The following is a 20,699-nucleotide window of genomic DNA, read 5'->3' as shown; positions in this document are numbered from 1 at the left end:
CTTCCTAAGCAAGGAAAATATGAAGACTCACCGAAGCCTTCCAAACCCAAATTTAGAAACATAACAAACGATCATCACCATTACTGAGTGGTTTACATGGAGGACACACCACACTTGTCTTCACCCGTGGCACCTGGGGACACTCCTACAGATGGCTACCCCTGCCCTGGAGACAGCAGAACTTGTGGGCTAAAGTACACACACCTAGGGAAGAACAAGGATGGCACCTTGCTCCCCATGCCAGACCTTGAAGCTGCATCACCCTGCAGGCTGCGAGCTCTCTGCCCACCTACCACACAGCCCTGATCCCACCCAGCCTTCTCCCCGGCACCCACCTGAAGGCAGTCACAGACGACTTCTTGTAGTAGGGGCCCAGGGTCGGCACCCCACTGTACAACAGCTTCAGCTGAGGGCGAGAGGGAATGCTCACGGCATGCCAGAGAACAGCAATAGCCCACTGCCCAAGACCGTGCCTCTCCCTCCCTCCTGGGACCCACAGGCCAGCCCAGGGATCCGGGAGTGAAGGGAGCAGTGTTCTTTCAGCCTGGGTGAGGCTGGGAGTGCCAGGGCAGACCCCAGGGACAGGGCTCCCTGCCCAGGGACTGGACTCACCGCTTCCTTCACCTTGCTGGCCAGGTTTGCGAACTCCGTGGAGTTGGAGTTCTCATAGGCATCCAGAAAGTTCTCGTTTGTGATCCTCAGGTAGCCATTGAAGACCTTCTGAACCCGCGCATTCTGGTCTATGGGAGACCAGAGAAGGAGGGTGGTCAGAGGAAGTGACACCGTCATGCTACCCTGGTCCCCCCACTGTCCTCAAGCTGCCCTCAGCAACCCTGGAGGAGTGAATGCCAGGAGAGGCCAGTGGATGCATGAGCTTGTGGGCCAACACCCCTCCCTTATGGCTTGGAAGAGCCAGGGGAGCCAGGGCCCTGGACCCTTCCTTACCTACCCCCAGCTGCACCCTCCGGTCTCTCCCTCATGCCCACAACCGGTAGCCCCTATGTCTGTCCACTGAGAGAGGACATACAGCCACCATCCTCCCTCTCCCCATCACTCTCCCCAGAGCCAACCCCTGGCTCTACTCACACTGGAAGTGCCACACCATGAAACAAGTCATGAGAGAAAGCAAGAAGATGCCAACCAGCACGGCCACCAGCACCACCCAGCGCTTCGGGCCCCGCTTCTCAACCTTCTTGGTGTTGTTGACTGGCAAGAACTCCACGCCTTCCTCAATGCCCTTCATGCTCTGAACAGAGAAATGAAACACAGCTCAGAAACTCTCTCTCTCACCTTAACAGCCTCCCAGCCCTGCTCCAGGAAGAATGTTTACACTTTGTAAGGTCCAGCTTGGAGCAAAAAGCGAGGAGAAATGAGAAGTGGCCTTCCCATCCACGCATCCCAGTGTCAAGGCAGCGCCACATGTGTACTGCTTAAGAATTGATAGTTTAAATAAAAGTGAAACAGGCTGTCTAAACCCAGTCATGGAGACTCTCCACTTAAATGAATCATCTCTGACGCAGGTACATGCCCGCATGTGGGGAGAGCAGGCCCAGCCCAGGGCCGTGATTGGCCGCCACGGGGTCTCTGTGTGAGCTTCTAGAGGCAGCCCCTCCTCCGGCTAACGCAGCCCTGGGGCCTTGGTGCAGGGAGACCCTGCCAGATTCAGTCCCCACTGATCGCGGGGAGGCAGGAGGGGGTGGGCAGGAGCCTATGGGCAGCACGGAAACCGTACACCCAACCTACCCGGTGCCCTTGCTCTGCCAATGTTTAACCAGCCCCAAGTAAAAAGGCAGTAAACCGGGGCAGCCCTGCCGTGCCACTGTGGAACAAGCCACTGTTTCTCGCCTTGGTGTCCCACACCAGAATCTCAAGGTGACATGAGGCCAAGGTTCTACGGGAATCCACACCCAAGCTCATCCCAGAGCCGGAAAAGCAAACAAAACACCCAACAAACAGGATGGCAGCTTACCCAGGTTCCTCCCAGTCGGGGCTATCCAGGAAGAGAGGGGACATGAATAATACGACAGGCGGGGTGTCCGTCGATGACAGGCGGGGTGTCTATGGGCGCCTGATGACAGAGAGGCAAACTCTTCTGCCCTATAACATACACTCTGTCTGCCCTAAATCCCAGAGAGGAGCTCTGCCCTTTCAGGTTTAACTACCTCAGACCCACTCCAAAAAGGGTTTGTAATAAACGCAATAGCCCCCAAATTCCACAGATGTGGCCATTTCAACAGTTTCCAGATGTGGTTCTGCTGGTGTTTACCTCACACTCTTGATGTGCTTGAACTAACATTTCTTGATTTGTTACATTTGAACATCACCTGTTAATTTCACCATTATAAAAGAGTCTCCCGACTCCTGACATGTTTGGATACTGAAATTTCTATTTTAGATCCTTAACTGGTTACTTTTGTGACTTTAATACTGCATACAGAAACACACCTCATAGCTAACCCTGCCTTGGTAATTATATTGCAATATATAAATGAATCAAATCAACATGTTCTATACCTTAAACTTACACAATGTTCTTATATCTCAATAAAATAAATTTTTAAGAAGGAAAGAAACACACTTCAGAGACAACTGCTTAAAATGCTTTCACAAGCTGCTTATTCTGGGATTTATCTACATACTTCTAAATAATATGCAAATACCACTATCTCTTGATTCATCTATTTAAAATATAATCATCTGACTTCCTATTATGATAATGTGAATTTTAATATACTTCCTTCTCTTTTTCTCACCCATCCTCCCAATAGCTATAGGGCTAAAGTTTTTTGTTTTTTTTTTTTTTTGTAATTATATCCACATTCTATATCTAAATTACTATATTTTCATGACACTTGAACAACATGGGAGATGAGGGGTACCCACCCCACACATAGTAAAAAGTCCACATGTAATTTCTGACTCCCCAAAACTAAACTACTCACAGCCTACTGCTGACCAGAAGTGTTCTGTGGACTTCTGTGGACCAGAAGTGTTCTGCTGACCAGAAGTGTTCACAGCCTACTGCTGACCAGAATATGTTCAGCACATATTCTGCATGTTATATGCATTATATACTGTATTCTTACAAAAAGTAAGCTAGAAGAAAATGTTAAGAAAATCACAAGATAAAATACATTTACAGTACTATACTGTATTTATTTTTTAAAAAAACACACATATAAGTGGAACCACACAATTCAAACCCAAGGTGTTCAGAGGTCAACTGTATTAGTCTTTGAAAACATTGTTCATTATTGTTTCCCTCCCAGTACAATAATTTGTTTCTCTTGCTGCCAAATTTCATTTACCTGGGTGTCTTTTTAACATATACTGAAGTCTTTCTATACAATCTAAAAGCTACATAATACTCTTCCAACCTTCTACATATAAAGTCTGTCAAATACCCTCTCACTTCATTTTTTTCCTGGAAGCTTCCTTTCTAGAGCCCTCTGTCCTTTCCCATAGCTAATGTCTGGAACTTCCTTCAACATCACCCTGGGAATTTCCTTCCTCTCCCTCTTGTGTTAAAACCCCTATTTCCTGGATTCCATATCTTCATCTTTCTTGGCTTACTTCATTTTAGTAGAACACATAGTTCAGTAGCTTCCCAAGAGGGAAATTTTTTAAGACTGCATTTTTCTGGAAGTATCTTCACTCTGTACTCGCATATGTTGATAGTTTAGCTGGGTATAGAACTATATGTTTCAAATAATTTTCACTTAAAATTTTGAAAGCTCATTGTTTTTTAGCTTTTAATTTTGCTTTTGAGAAATAAGATAACAGTACAAATCCATTATTTCTTAGTCATAATTTGTTACCTTTCTCTGAAAACTTTGAGGATTGCTTTGAATTGGGTCTTTAGATTTCATTATGCTGAGCTTTCCACCTGCTCTTTGAATTTGGAAATTCCTATCTTTCAGTCTGGGAAACTTTCTTATACAGGCATACCTTGTTGTCCTTTGTTTTATTGCACTTCACAGACAAAGCATTTTTTACAAACTGAAGGTTTGTGGCAACCCTGTGTTGAGCAAGTCTTATCTGCACCATTTTTCCAAAAGCATTTGCCAACTTCATGTCTCTGTATCACATTTTGCTAATTCTCAAAATATTTCAAACTTTTTCATTATTATTGTATCTGTTATGGTGATCTGTGATCAGTGATTATGACTGAAATCTCAGATGATGTTTGACAATTTTTAGTAATAAAGTTTTTTTTTTTAAGTTTATTTATTTATTTTGAGATAGAGAAAGACACTGAATGCACGAGCAGGGGAGGGGCAGAGAGGGAGAGAGAGAATTCCAATCAGGCTCCACACTGTCAGCACAGAGCTTCACATGAGGCTTGAACCCACGAATTGTGGGACCATGAACTGAGCTGAAATCAAGAGTCAAATGCTTAACTGAGTCAGATGCTTAATCGCCCCACTAATAAAGTAGTTTTAAATTAAGGTATTTACATTGGTTTGTTTTTTTTTTTAATTTTTAATGTTTATTTTTTGAGAGAGAGAAAGGCACAGCACAAGTTGGGGAAGAACAAAGAGAGAGGAGAGAGAGAATCTCAGATAGGCTCCACACTTGTCAACATAGAGCCCTATGTGGGGCTCCAACCCACGAAACCATGAGGTCATGATCTGAGCCAAGATCAAGAGTTGGATGCTTAACTGACTGAGCCACCCAGGTGACCCTTTACATTGTTATTTAGACATAATGCTATTGCACACTTAGTAGTGTGCCTCCTTCATTTTCTCTGGTCTATCTTTCTGCAATTCCTATTACATTGATTCTCTACTTATTGTTTTCCTGCTATTATCCATCTGTTTATTTGTTTGCTTGAAGTAATCTCTATGCCCAACATCGGCTCAAACTCATAACCCTGAGATCGAGAGTCACATACTCTACCAACTGAGCCACCCAGATACCCCCATCTCATTGTTTTTCAACTTCTCTAACTGAAATTTTCATTTATGCTGTTAGCTAATTTCCAAGAGTTCTTTCTTGATCTCTGAATTTTGGATACAAAATCTTCCCATCTTTATACTGCTATTGAGTACCTTTTCTCTGTTTTTTGGCTTTCTCTTTCATGTTGAAGGCTTTCCTCAAATGCTTCAAGATGATTGGTTATTCATTTATATTTAAGAATGAGGTCCTAAAGGTGGTTTGGAAGCATCATTTACCACAAATGGGTTCACTGTAGGCTACAATTAAGTGGCTATCCAGATTTTTTTTACTGGGCACTCCCAACTGTCAGGCTATGTTTCTTTTCTATGGGATGGTTTAATTGCTCCAGAGAATCATTTTCTAATTTCCCGGATACACTGATTTAAACCCAGACACTAGCATTCTGGAACTTGTGAAAGAATAGATCTTTGGCTATTTTTCATTCCTCACTACAGCCTTCCTCTGCACGTAGTGTCCTCAAGTCTAGAGAAATCAATTTCCCATCCCTTATGGAGGATTGGTGGGGTAGGGGTATCTTTGTTTGGGACTGAGGTGGGATCTAGGGATTTCTAACAATGCCCCTCCCTAGTTCTCCTCTATCTCATAGCCTGAGCCAAATTCTTACACCTGGTAGAGGACATTATCAAAGACTGTAAGAATATTTCCAAGAGCTAAAGAGAGGCACATATCTTTAAATGCAAAGGGTTCACTGAATGGTAAGAAAGAGAAATGAAAAAACACAACTAAATATATCATGATAAAATTCAAGATAAAGTAGATCCTTTACATCTTTACCTGGCATTTTTTCCCCTCTCTCATATTTTACATTTCTTTGTCATTTGGTTCTATTCTGGGATTTTTTAAACTTATTCTTGTGAACCTTTAATGGAATTTTTAAAATAATTTCACTGACATAAAATTGACATGAAATAAACTACATATTTAAAGTATACAATTTTTGGGGCGCCTGGGTGGCGCAGTCGGTTAAGCGTCCGACTTCAGCCAGGTCACGATCTCGCGGTCCGTGAGTTCGAGCCCCGCGTCAGGCTCTGGGCTGATGGCTCGGAGCCTGGAGCCTGTTTCCGATTCTGTATCTCCCTCTCTCTCTGACCCTCCCCCGTTCATGCTCTGTCTCTCTCTGACCCAAAAATAAATAAAAAAAATAAAAAAAAAATAAATAAATAAATAAAAAAAATAATAATAATAAAGTATACAATTTTTGGCATATATATACACCCATTAAACCATCACCACAATCAAGATAATGAACATATCTGTCACCTTCAAAAGTTTCCTCGGGCTATTGCCTCCCTCCCATTCCTCCCTGATTGCCTTTCTAGTCCCAAAGCAACGACTTACCTGCTTCCTATCAGTAAAGACTAGTATGCTTTTTCTAGAACTTTTTATAAATAGAATTATACAACATGTACTCTTTATTGTCTGGCTTCTTTTACTCAGCACAATATTTTGAGACTCATCCATGATATTAAGTTTTTAATGTATTTTTTTAAATTTTTAAAATGTTTTATTTATTTTTGAGAGAGAAAGAGAAACAGAGTGAACAGGGGAGGGGCAGAGAGAGAGGGAGACACAGAATCCGAAGCAGGATCCAGGCTCTGAGCTGTAATCACAGAGCCCGACATGGGGCTCAAACTCACAAACGGTGAGATTATGACCTGAGCAAAAGTTGGACACATAACCAACTGAGCCACCCAGGCACTCCAAGTTTTTAATGTTAATAGTGCATTCCTTTCTATTCTTGAGTAGTATTCCATTATATGGATACACAACAATTTGCTTACTTACTCACCTGTTGATGAACATTTGGGTTATTTCCAATTTGAGACTGTTACAAATAAAGCTGCTATAAACATTCCTGTACAAATCCTTACATTGGCATATGCTTTCACTTCCCTTGGATAGATACCTATGAGTGGAACAGAAAGTTTGTATGACAGGTGTATTTTTAACTTTTTGAGAAGCTGCCAAACTGTTTCCCAAAGGGACTGTATCATTTTACATTCCCATCAACAGTGTATGAGGACTTCCATTGTCCACATCCTATCCAACATTTGGTATGGTCAATCTTTTTTATTTTAGCCATTCTAACAGCTGTATAGTGGGGTCTCATATGGTCTTAAGTTGCTTTTCCCTAATGACTAATGATGTCTAACATCTTTTCATGTGCTTAACTGCCATTTGTTTATCTTCTTTGGTGAAGTGTCTTTTCAAAATTTTTCCCTAGTTTTTTAAATTGGTTTGCTTATCTTCATATTACTGAGTTTTGAGAGTTCTTTCTATATATTCTAGATACAAGTCTTTTAACAAATACAGAATTTGCAAAGATTTTCTCCTAATTTGTGGCTTGTATTTTCACTCTCTTAACAGGGTCTTTTGAAGAACAGAAGTTTTTCATTTTGGTGAAGTTCAATTTGTCAAGCATTTCTTTTATGGACTGTGATTTTGGTGTTGTATTGAAGAAATCTTTGCCTGATCCAAAACAACAAAGATTTTCTCCTATGTTTTCTTCCAATAGTTTTACAGTTTTAGGTTTTATTTGGCCCTATGATCCATTTTGAGTTATTTTTTTTTTTTTATTTATATGGTGGCAACTGGGTGGCTCAGTCAGTTAAGCATCCAACTCTTGATTTCATCTCATGTCATAACTTCATGGTTTGTGAGTTCATGCCCTGTTCAGGTTGACACTGCAGAGACTGTTTAGGATTCTGTCTCCCTGTTTCTCTGCTCCTTTCTCTCTCTCTCTCTCTCTCTCTCTCTCTCTCAAAAATGAATAAACACTGGGGCACCTGGGTGGCTCAGTGGTTGGGCAACCGGCTTCGGCTCAAGTCATGATCTCACAATTCGTGAGTTCGAGCCCCGCATCGGGCTCTGTGCTGACAGCTCGGAGCCTGGAACCTGCTTCAGATTCTGTGTCTCCCTCTCTGTCTCTGCCTCTCCCCCACTCGCACTCTGTCTCTCAAAAATGAATAAATGTTTAAAAAAAAATGTAAAAATAAATAAATAAATACTTTTAAAAATTCTTTTATATGATGCAAGGTATAGATGAAAGTTCTCTTTTTCTTTTCCTTTCTTTGTTTCTTTTTTTTATATGGATATCCGATTGTTCCGCTATTGGGACCATATTTGTTGCACAGACCATCCTTTTTCTACTGAATTGCCTTTTCACCTTTATCAAAATCAGTTGTCCAAGAGGTGCCTGGCTGGCTCATTTGGTGGAACATACAACTCTTAATCTCAGCGTCGTGAGTTCAGGCCCCACGCTGGGGATGGAGTTTACTTAAAAAATTTTTTTTTCAATCATTTATCCATATATCTGTGGGTCTTTTTCCAGACTCCACTCTGTTTCATTGGTCTCTTTGTCCATCTTTATGCAAATATCATACTGTCTTCATTACTGTAGCTTTGTAAGTCAAAAAAACTATTGAAATACTAAGTGAGTTTAGCCAGGTTGCAGGATACAAGATTAATACACAAAAATCAATTATATTTCTATGTATTATCAATGACCAATTGGAAATTTTAAAAAAATTTTAAATAGCATTTACAATAACATCAACAATATGAAATACTTAGGGGGCAAATCTGACAAGAGATATACAAGACCTGTACGGTAAAAAATACAAAACACTGCTGAGAAAAATTTTTAAAGACTTAAATAAATCAAGTAATATCCCATGTTCATGGATTGGAAGACTCAATATACCTGTCTATTCTCCTCAGATTTGTCTAGAGATTCAGCATGATCTTGATCAAAATCTCAGTAGGCTTTTTGGAGAAACTGATTAATTGTTTCTGAAATTCATGTGGAAATGCAAAAGATTCTGAATAAAAAGAACAAAACTGGAGGGCCAATGTCACTGGATCTCAAGCCTTATTATAAAGGCAGTGAACCTTTTATTTCAAAAATCATATACAGTATTTCATTTCCAAGAGTGATGTTTTATTCTTTGATGGTTACTTTTTTTTTTTTTTTTTAGAGAGAGAGTACAAGCAGGGGAGAGGGGCAGAGAGAGAAAGAGAAAGAGAGAGAGAGAGGGAGAGAAAGAATCCCCAGCAGGCACCACACCCAGCAAAGAACCCCATGCAGGGCTCAATCCCACGATCCTGGGATCATGACCAGAGCCAAAATCAAGAGTCAGACATTCAGCCAACTGAGCTGCTCAGGAGCCTCATGATGGTTGCTTTTTACAGCCGCCTTTTCTTATTTTATGAATTCACTACCTTCTTGCTTTTTCTTAGGAAACTAGATTTTTTTACATTCAGAACTTTGTCTTTGCCTTTCTCTTTCAAGATGTAGATTAAATGTCCAATGGTCCTTGGCTGTTTAATAATCATGTTTAAAAAAAAACAGTAAAGTTTTGGCTAGATTCTCAGAATAGAGTGTGTGTATGTTTACATGTGTTAGATGAAATGTAACAAGATAATAGCTTATTTCATTTATTTTCAGGGCACAGAGTGGCTCAGTTGGTTGAGCGCCCAACTCTCGATTTTGGCTCAGGTCATGATCCCAGGGTTATAGGACTGAGCCCCGAGTCAGGCTCCTTGCTAAGCATGGAACCTGCTTGGGATGCTCTGTCTCTCTATCTCTCTGTCTCTCTCCCTTCACTCTTCTCCCCTGCTCACTCTCTCTCTCTCTCTCAAAAAAAAAAAAAAAAAAAGTTTATTTTTAAATTCCAGAGTAATTTCACAACTATTTTGGAATCATTCATGGCTTGTGCCATCACTCCCGCTCTATAGATAAGGCAAGGAGAGATGATGACTGCAAGGTCACATAGCTACTTGGTGGCAGACCCAGATTAGATCCTGGTTTTCTGCGTCCCAATGTGATCAGCTCCAGGAACTCAGGAAGCAGGTATTAAGGGAAATAGAAAGCAAGTTCCTTGGGAAGGGGAAAGTAGCTGACAGCATGGACAGCGGACTCCAGGGGCCACCCCCAGGCTTACTATGGAGCAAGGCCGTCAGCATGAGGACTGGCTCAATGGCAGGGTTTGGGTTATCCCTGCATGTGAATTCTGGGGCTCCCTTCAGCCCAGAAATGTTGTCTAATCAGTAACTAGACTGCTTCCTTTTATAACCCTACCCTCAACTCCATTTTTAGGCATATCATACTTGCCTAACCCAGTCACTTTACTGATAAGGAAACTGAGGCTGACAGAGGGAGTGACCTGTCCAAAGTCACAAAGGCAGTGAAGTCAGTAAAGCAGCAAAGCTGAGACGAGAGCCACACCCTTCCAAGCCTATCTGGGGTTTCAGGCAAGCACATGGTCCATCAGCCTCCACAGGAGGAGGTGGCAGGGAGCTCCCCCCCTCCCCAACCAGGTCCTAACTGCTTACATAACCATCTCTCTACACATAACCATCTCTCTGCAGGACCATAAAGCCAATGGAAGACAAAATATGCCAGGGCCTGCTTCTGCCTCTCCTTTCTCTCTTTCATAAAAGTAAACACATGAGCAGGTGCACATAAAAACTCAGGACTGTGAAGCCAGGTGCTTGGTTATCATGAACAGAGATAGAGGCCACATAACTCTTGAAGCCAATTCCCACCAGCCAGCTCAAGTTAAACCGCGACCAGAGTCCCCAGAAACACAGCATGACTCAAGGCCAGCTCAGACAAGGGAGCAAGGAATGGTTTCCCCAAGGACAGATGCACATAAAGGGCTTGGAGCACACAGACACACACAATGAAAACCCTGGAGGGCTGAAGGGGGAGAACCCAGGTGATAGGCTGCAGGGACAAGATCAGATTATCACCATTCCCATCCACTTCCTGGAGGGAGATAGAGAGTACAGTCCAGAAATCCAGGAGGGGAGATGTATAAGCCCTGGAGAATATCTACTTTCTGTTGTTTTAAGCACACAAATCCAAATGATACATATCCTCCCCAAGGCCACTGACTGTCCAAAAACAATGACTTCTAGAAGGTATTTGATGATATAAGAAAGATTCTTGCAGTCACCTGACTACCATCAAGTAAAAAACTCACCAGAACTGGAAGTGAAATGCTAAGAAAACAAAACTTGGTGTCCAAGTCAACCAAAAAAATCCTTCCATTTGGAAGGCAACTTCTCCTGGGTCCTCTGTCACCAGCTCCAACTCTCCAGGGCCACCCTTCCATGGGCTCCAAGGACCACCAAATCCAAAGCCAGAATTTGTCATTGGTAGCTTAGAATGTGGTCTTCGCTAGAGAAAAGCAACTGGTAAATGTTTGCATTTATAAACAGCAAAAATAATACTGACTATCCAAACATCTACACAAGATTTCAATCAGAGCAGATGAGGAAAAAGTTAATCTTCATGCCAGACATTTTTTTTTTTAATTGTTCCTCATTTGGCCACGGTGGGGTGTGACCTGATGAGAAGGCAGGGGATGAAACTGAACACTGAAGAAGTCACTCAGAGTCCTGGGATGACATCACACAACAACTGGCAATCTGCTTCTGCTGTTGAAGATCAAGATCAAGGGGCAGAGGTGACATCAGTGGCTGGAGACACAGGTGTTTTGCTTAAACCCGAGATAAGGACAATGGTGGTTGGCTTCATGTGCCACTGTCAGCTTTGTCGTTGACTTGTGGCAGGGTGCCCTTCACTTATAGCTTTGGTGGCTCAGTATACCCACCATCAGCTGAGACGGATCCCAATTCCATGATGTCATCACTGCCACCACAGACATGAGAACCAAAACACACCCCTCAGATGATTCAAGCAAGAAAGGACAGTCTGCCCATCTGCAATGGTTTTCCAAGGTGAGGAGGGATGCTGTAGCCCTCATACATGCCCTCCTTTGCAAGGACAAAGACAAAGCCAGCATAACTCTCAAGGCCACCCCCTGATACCAGTTGGAGTTAGATCCTGGCCAGGGTCCCCAGGAATACAGCATGGCTCAAAGCCACTTCAGACAACAGAGCAAGGAATGACTTCCAAACACTAGAACTGTACTTGTCTTCCTGGGTGATGCTGAGCACAGATGTGCACAGAATTGAGATACCAGAGGTGACACTGGAGAAGAGTCTCTACTTAGATGGGCTCTCTCCAAACTCAGCAGCTATGGACAGAGAGCAGCCAGCCCATGTACAGGCTCCGGGGGCAAGGACTTCACAATGGCCCGCACAGAGAGGATACCTGATTTGTTCATCACAAGATGACTAAAGGGACAACGAGAAGGGAAAGAAAGCCCACATTGGAATCCTCCACCCACTCACCAACCTGGGGCAATTGATCTCGCAGAAGCGGGAGTCTCAAGAAACCCACAAGGAGCTACAGTTCCCATGATCCTACCACCCCAATATTTCCCAGACTTGTCAGGTCACAAAAAATTATAAAAGAATAAAATAAAACAAACACAGGGCTTGCTCAGCATCTAGTTTCCCAAGCCTCTCCCCCTGGAGATTCTGATAGTGTACATCAGGGGCAGGGCCCTGAGATCCGGAAGTTTAACAAGACCCCAGGTTATTCTTAGGAACCTGACGGTTGGAGAACCACCACCTACCATTTCCCAGAGGCCACCTGCCTGGCTCACCCACTTCCCATTGCTGTGAGAGGAACCATCTAGGTTCGAGTTCCACCCGCCCAATTTTAAGAAACCAAGTGGATGCAAGGAACCTGCCGTATGGGGCTGCACTTTGCTTCTTGCCCTGGGACCCTCCCACGATTAGGGTATAAGCATCACCCCAAAGTCCCCGAGACTGCCACCAGAGCTCCTGGGGGACACACACTCCCAGCCGAGGCCTAGTCAGCTGGCGGTGGACTCCCTAAACCCTTATTCCTTTTTGGTGCCCAACCCTCTCACCCTTACCCTTTGACTCTGTCCCTGTCTTCAGCTGCCCCACCAGAAGCAGCTGCTGGGAAATGGGTGAGGCTTCAGGGCCCTAAAGTGGGTCCAGAGCTACCTGTAGATCTGTGACCTCCAAGCCATCTAGGGGAGCAGAAAGCTGACCCACAGCCAACAATTTGTACTGGAGGAAGCAAATCGCAACTCGGCACACCTGGTCAGAGCAGAAAGGAAAGTCCCCAGGGGGCTGACTCAGCCACTGTGGGTGCTCTGTCAGCACAGAAACTCAGTAGGTCTGTAACAGCCAGTATCTGGCTACTGCAGGTTTCACGCTGTGTCCCCTTCCCGACTCCCTGCAACGCCTGGGCCCTTCCTAGTGCACTAGGAAGGCCTCCTGCTCCTGACCAGGGGGACAGAAGAAACCAGGGACCTCTGCACCTGCTCACAGCCCAGAGGCAACTCACCTACCAAAGCCATGGAGTCTGCCATCTACTTACATTCTAGGCCTCATCTGTATTCCATGTTTCTGGTCGTTTCCGAAACATTTTTATAAATGTTAAAATCCATTTCAAATGCAATTTTTTGCAGATCCTCAAAATAATAAAACAATAAATGGACTGGTTGAAGTAGCCTCAGGACCCAGGGGGTGTCCAGACTACTCCTTGAAACACTGCCCTCAAGGACTGTGACAGGTTTCCAAACCACAGGGTCTCCCTGAGCGGCTGTCAGAAAGGGGCCAAAGCCCGCAGGGGCTCTGGGGATTCCCTGACAGTTCCCAGGGCTCTCACCCCCATCGCCTCCGTGCCTCACAGCTCAGGGAGGGACAAGGGAGGCCACCACAAACATATTCATGATTTCTGTGCATCTTTGTGCATTTTTAATATAGGTTATCTCTAATGCCTACAACTAAGTTTCATTTCCAGATGAGGAAATGCATAAAGGAGGGTCACCCAAAAACCTAGACAGCTATAAAGTGGCAGGCACAATTCCAGACTCCAAAGCCAGTGTTCTCAGGACCCTCTGCTGCTTCTCAGGGGATCAGCGATCACCCCTTCTCCCACAGAGGTACAGATGTGCACACCGAAGTTCAGAGAGTAACTGCCTTAAAGAACACTCTACAAAACTCTACCTGTGACACAACGTGTTTCCAGGGCCCGAGAGGCAAGAAGCCTTGACCAACATTGCATATGGATTCCTACCCCTACAATGCTGGTCTAGGGGTGCTGACTCCCCCCACTCTGACCTTGCCCCCAGCCAGGAAGCCTCCAAATCTGTAAGGAGCCAGGAAGCTGCTCGTATCCTGCCCACTCAGAATGGCTCAGCTCTCCTTTACCACCTACCAAACTCACCTGCCCTTGAAAATGCAGCTCAAGGCTATGCCCCTCCAGGAAACTTTCATAGACCACCTTAATCCACAGCACCTCCTTATGACCTGCACCACCCACTTGGCATCAATGATACCCCATGCCACGCTAAGCAGAACAGGCAGTCTTAGGGAGTCAGGGTAGCCCAGTTTCTTCTTCATACCGTTTCTCTCCCCAGCCCCCTCTATGACGCTGCCCAGAGGTAGCACTTGATTGGTGGGTTGGCTGATTGAGGGACTTCTCTTTCCATAGCCACACTTGGGTAGCTTACCCAGGGCAAGCTGGGCTAATCTCCCAGGTGCCAGGGCCCAGGAAAGTTTCCAGATTTGTATCCCAAGGTACCTCCATCCACCCCTGGAAGGGGAGAGAATGCTCTCAGTCCACATCCCAGGATTTTGCTGACAGCACCCCCGCACCTCCTCACCCCTCCCTCACCAAGCACTCTGGTGTCAGCCCTGGCCTGGCCACCCGCTACAGGCAGCCCCACCTAAGTTTGGACTCTCCCAGGCTCTTCCTCTCCTAGTTTTCAAGTACATGTTCCTCCCCCCCAGGACTCAACACCTTTGTGATTCCAACCTGAGAATTCCATCTCTGTTTCCAGATCACACCATGGGAGAGAACACCAACAGCAGCCCCCACCCCTCCCCTGGCTCTTTGATCCTCCCGAATCTGCCTGGGTCCCATCCTTATTCTCCTGAGATCCTTTTCTGGCCCCCACCACTGTCACGGGATTCAGGGAGCAGACACATCTGCCAGCAGCAGCACAACCAGAGATTACACCCGAAACTAAACAAGAGGAACAAGCCGATTTCACAGGCTGATTTCACAGGCTGGTGCTTTTTCATTGACCGCATTTTTTTATGGAGATAAATAACTATGTTCACGTGCAGTTGTAAGAAGTAACGTGGAGAGATCCCTTGTACGTACGCTTTGCTCGGTGTCCCTCAACGGTAACATCTTGTGAAACTCCGGTATAATACCACAACTGACCTAGATTTCTCATTTCACTTGTACTCATTCGTGTGTGTATTACGTTCCACATAACTGATCACCAGCGTAGGGACCTATATCCACCTGCACAGTCAACATAATGGCCGGTTCTGTTTCCCACACAAAGATCCCTCCCTCTGCTCTTTTGTAACCGTGGCCACCTCCTCCCTGCCCCCTCCCCAAATGATCTATCCCCATTCTAAAATTGTCCTTTCAAAAATGTTATATAAATGAATCATCCAGGACATAATCTTTTAAGACTGCTGGCTTCTTTCACTCATTAAGATTCCCTGGAGAATCATTTGAGTCACTGCATGCACCGAGAGCGTGTGCTTATTACTGCTGAGTAGTATTCCACGGCACGCAGGCACAACAGTCTGTTTGACTGCTTCTCCATTCACCTTGCGAGGACCCGCAGGAGTGAGTGGAAAAGCCCAAGTCCACCTGCTTCCTGGAGCTGACTAGATCCCAAAGCCTCTGCTCAGGCATGGTAACAGAGCCATAAACCTAAGGGTCAGTGTGGATGAAAGGCCTGGATAAGCAAATGGGAAAGCACAGCCTGATGGTAAGTCACCTGGAGGCCCAAGTCTACATTCAGGAACCAGAATCCCAGTGGCATAAGCAGAACAGGAAAGAGGTGAAAACTTGGGAGACGGTGTCCTTGGAATCGCATTCCCAGAGCTGGGCCAAATTGTAGATGTCATCCTGCCTCCCATCTTCGCAGGGCCATCCTTTCCGGGGCAGAATAGCACTTTCCTTTAGTGCCAACCTCAGCATCACAATAACCCCTACACGTTAGCATTGCAATAGAGCCGGCCTAATTTCTCCAGCTGGGGGCAGCTCCCCAAATACTCGAAAATACTAGAAATAATCCAAATCGGCAATCAGCAATGGTGCTCTTGGAGTCTGCTCCTAATCTGGGGAAACGTGTTCCACTCAATTATTCAACGTTTTTTATTTTTATTTTTGGGACAGAGAGAGACAGAGCATGAACGGGGGAGGGGCAGAGAGAGAGGGAGACACAGAATCGGAAACAGGCTCCAGGCTCCGAGCCATCAGCCCAGAGCCCGACGCGGGGCTCGAACTCACGGACGGACAGCAAGATCGTGACCTGGCTGAAGTCGGACGCTTAACCGACTGCACCACCCAGGCGCCCCCCACTCAATTATTCAAACGATGTGTTTTATAAACCTCTGGCTATCTCATTCAACCTCACAGCAATATCCCCATTAAGACACGGTGCCCAGAATTCAACAGCATACTCCAAATGCAGACCAGTGTGGTCTCCACAGGGGCTATTCATCAATGACATACCTTATCCTGACAGCTCTATTTCCATTAATGCATTCAATTTGCACATACAAATAATAATAAACACATGATGATACATCCACTTGATGAAAGCTTATGCAGCAATCAAAAACGGGTTTTCAAAGAGTAGGAAGTATCATGAAAAAACTCTAATATGCAATGTTAAATGAAAAAAAAAAAGTCAAAAAGTTCATATGTACTTTCCATCCCTCTAAACTCAACTCAGGTGTCTCCCTGAGAGATTCCCAAGGAGGGGTTCTCCCCGTGGGTTTTAGTCAGGTGACTAAACTCAGTCCCAAGGGTTCGCCAGCACCCTGTGCACCCCCAGTCCCAGCCTTGTCTCAAGGTCAACCAACTGCTCCTTAAGGATGGAGAAATGGGGCTGTCTTGTTCCACAATCCCAGCATGGGTTAATAAATTTTGATGCATTAACTGATTACAACCATGGCTTTAGCTACAGAATTGGAATTACATTATGATTCTATTCTGGGGAAAATACATGTCACATATATTAACATCCACATAAATATTAGTCTATGCATTAAAGACTGTAAGGGAATATAAGCCAAACTATTCAGAGGGGTTATAAAACCCAGAGGAAAGAATTTCAGAGGAATTTCACTTTCTACTTTGCATATTTTGCTATTGCTTGATTTAAAAAAAACAAAAAAAAAAAACAAAAAAAAACCTTCCTTGTATTTAGAAAAGCAACTTAGAAAAAAAAAGCAACTTTTGTATTTAGAAAAAAAGCAACTTTTTTTTTTTTTAGAAAGATGCATAGGCAATACCAAATTATTAAAATGCCTCTCTAGGGTACTTTCCCTCATTTTTTAATCCTTGAAATATGTATATATTAGCTTTTTAAATAATAATTTTAAAAGGTATCACCAAACAAAAATATGAAGGAGGAATTTACTGTACATTTTAGGGAACCACAGAACATGCCTGGGTTTTACTGAGCTTGCCACTGACTCAAAATATTGGATTTATTTTGGTGCCCTGCTTCTTCCTTCTCACTCTCCTCACGTCTCAACTGCGGGAGGGAGGTGGTTTTTGTTTCCACTGTTAGGGTGGTCACTAAGCACAGCACTTAACTCCTAACACAAATCAACATAATTCTGTTCCTGCCACCCCATCACGTTGGCTGTCCAGCTCCTTCTGACTCAGAATTAAGTCATTCGAGGTATCAGCCTTCCCCTCCCAGAAGAGTGTCATTTACAAAACTGATAAGCAAATGCTCCAAGACCTCAACAGAGTTGTTAGTAAACAAGAAATGGCACAGAACCGAGGAGGGAGTTAGGAAGAGACCCCAGGCCCCTGCACAGTGACATGGATCCATGCATGGACCCTCTTAGGCACAGTCAACCAACCTACTGGGACCCCACTGCTCACCAGCCCCCAGGCCTCCACCACGCCAAGCAGATAAAAGGCTGATACAGCAATTCCCCAGGACACAAACTGTGTGTGCACAAGGAACTAGATAAAACATATGCATAAGGTAAGGCATGGAAAGAAGCGTGAAGAATGTAAACAACCCTATTTGTGGGCTTAGGTAGGTGAATCTTTCCTTTCTTTATTTTAAAATTGCCTTTATGATTTTTAATCATGTGTATAATAAATAAAGCTACATTTTGTTCAAAGCCTTGTTGAAATCACATCTCCAGCCAGTCTCCTGGTCTACCAGATGAGTAACCTCATCAAAAGGGGAAACCAGACGAGTTTGGTGTGAGAGGTTTCCGTGGATCTGTGTCGGCGCCTGGTGCTCACCACTCTGGTTAATGACGTGTTCCAGTACTTTGCTGGGGATATGCATCAATGACCATCATCTTTGTAATACAACTGTATAATGGCTTGGCAGTTAAGATGTAGGCTTTGAAGTCACATAGATCTAGGTTTGAACCCTTGTTCTATCTCTAATTGCCTTTGGGTCATTATGCATACCTTTTGAGCCTCAGTATTCTCAGCTTTAAACTGGGCGGTTTTATTCACAGAGTTGCTGTGTGGATAGAGAAAGATACTGAATTGAAATACACATATTTAGTGAGGGTAGAAACAGTCGTGATCATATTCTTTACCTTTTCACGATCCTCGCTATCTCAGAGACACCAGGGATTCAAGATTTTGACCAGTTTGCCACCTATCACAAGAATTCTAAAGATTTTGTTGCCAAGCCTGGACAGAATAAGCAAACTCAGAAAATATGAGATTCCAAGACAGCAATTTTAGTAGACACCTGTGTCTAGAAAACTTCTTACAAAGAAAAAGAGGCAATTACTATCCATGAACTCTGAACAAACCCCAAATACGTTTCTGAACAAACCCCAAGTACCTTCTCACCACTGCCAGCCAGAGTGAGAGTTCTCGGAGAAGCCCAGAAGTTCCCATTCCTGTCTACTAATCAGCCGTTATAATTTTGGTAAGTCCCCAGCACCTCAGAAACATCCTAAGAAGCAAAACCCAGTTTCTTATCCAAACCAAACTCCTTCTCACCCTTAGTAATCCATCCCACCCTAAGCACACTGGACTGACAGCCGTCCTACACTCTGGAGGCCCAAGCAGAATAGAGCAGAGCCAGACTACCTGGCTTCAAATTCCAGTCCCACTACTGTTTCACTCTGTGACCTTAGGCAAGTTGCTTAGCCTCTCTGTGCTTCATTTTCCTCACCTATAAAAGGGTAATAATAACACTGAGAGGTATAATACACGGTATATGATCAACAAATGCTAGCAATGATCTCAACACTCCAGTAGCATATGCACAATGTCAGAAGCAACATCTTTGGGCCCTGGGCCCAGTGGCTCTGTCACACTGTCTTCTTCTAAGAACAGACTTTCTCTCTTAGGAGAGACATGAGCCAACCATCTGGTCAGAACCAGAAGCCCAAGAAGGAAGTGACACCAGAGGAACTCCAGCATCACAGTGGCCACCGGCCACCAGCCACAGGGCAGGCAGCCACACCCCCCAGGGTGCAGCGTGACAGGCCCAGGTCAGGGAGGCTGTGTTGACATGGCATCGTCACCACCAACAAGCTGGCTCTGGGCAGATCCACCCGCGGAGGGTCCTCACAGGTTTACACAACTTAGGCTTCAGACACAGGCAGCTACCGAGCTAGGATTGTCTTCTCTGCCTCAGTTTTCCCATCCCCTAAGTGAGGCCATGAAGGTCCAGGTCTTCCCAGGACTGAGGTGCCGGGAAGCACCCTGGGATAGGCAGGCTGCCTGGGAGGTGAGTCCCCACCTAAAGAACTGCCCACCTCCCCTGCTGTGCCCTCACCTGCTGTACACACTGTCATGGCACATGGGCATCCCAGACAGCCCCAGTACCTGCTCAAGAGAACCTAGAAGAAGTAAGTTTTTTAAAGTTTCATTCTGTATGGGAGGGAGGAAGACAGGGATGAGGAGTCAGTCATAGGTCGTAGGCACACATTTCTTTTCCGTAAAAGGATCTTTCTCATAGAAGCTGCATAAAGGGTGGTCTCATTTCCCAGCTCCTCCCAAAAAGATTCCCTGTGTTCAGAGGGACAGGCCAGCACTTCTGGGAGGCCAGTGCCCTGCTGACAACCTTAGTTCTCAGCCTCTGCACACTCCTCCTACCAATACTACATCACCTTCTTGTTGTCTCCAGGCTGTTTCCAACTCAGAAATCCAGGGAGAAGATATTTGCAAACACATATCAAATAAAGGGTTAGTATCCAAAATCTACAAAGAACTTATCAAACTCAACACCCAAAAAACAAATAATCCAGTGAAGAAATGGGCAAAAGACATGAATAGACACTTCTCCAAAGAAGACATCCAGATGGCCAACCAACACATGAGAAAATGCTCCACATCACTCATCATCAGGGAAATACAAATGAAAACCACAATGAGATACTACCTCACACCTGTCAGAATGGCTAACATTAACAACTCAGGCAACAATAGATGTTGGCAAGGATGCGGAGAAAGAGATCTCTTTTGCATTGTTGGTGGGAATGCAAGCTGGTGCAGCCACTCTGGAAAACAGTATGGAGGTTCCTCAAAAAACTAAAAATAGAACTACCCTACAACCCAGCAATTGCACTACTAGGCATTTATCCAAGGGACACAGGTGTGCTGTTTCGAAGGGACACATGCACCCCCATGTTTATACCAGCACTATCAACAATAGCCCAAGTATGGAAAGAGCCCAAATGTCCATCGATGGATGAATGGATAAAGAAGATTTGGTATATATATATATAATGTATATACACACACACACACACACACACACACACACACACACACACACACAATGGAGTATTACTTGGCAATCAAA

General features: G+C 44.5%; 1 protein-coding gene across 1 annotated transcript in view; it reads right to left on the bottom strand.

Moving 5' to 3' along the window:
* Window positions 1-20,699, bottom strand: part of ST14 (ST14 transmembrane serine protease matriptase) — a 42,098-nt gene that overhangs the window by 17,832 nt on the left and 3,567 nt on the right. Inside the window, exons 2-4 of the mRNA XM_042906686.1 lie at window positions 1,087-1,246; window positions 613-740; window positions 336-406 (exon numbers count right to left, since the gene is read on the bottom strand). Coding sequence (XP_042762620.1) covers window positions 336-406; window positions 613-740; window positions 1,087-1,246 — 359 coding nt within the window. The remainder of the gene's footprint in view (window positions 1-335; window positions 407-612; window positions 741-1,086; window positions 1,247-20,699) is intronic.

This window comes from Panthera leo, chromosome D1 (assembly GCF_018350215.1).
Source record: "Panthera leo isolate Ple1 chromosome D1, P.leo_Ple1_pat1.1, whole genome shotgun sequence".
Classification (NCBI taxonomy): domain Eukaryota; kingdom Metazoa; phylum Chordata; class Mammalia; order Carnivora; family Felidae; genus Panthera; species Panthera leo.
Note: the sequence above shows the minus strand (reverse complement) of the source record. Positions and strands in the feature narration are given on the sequence as shown.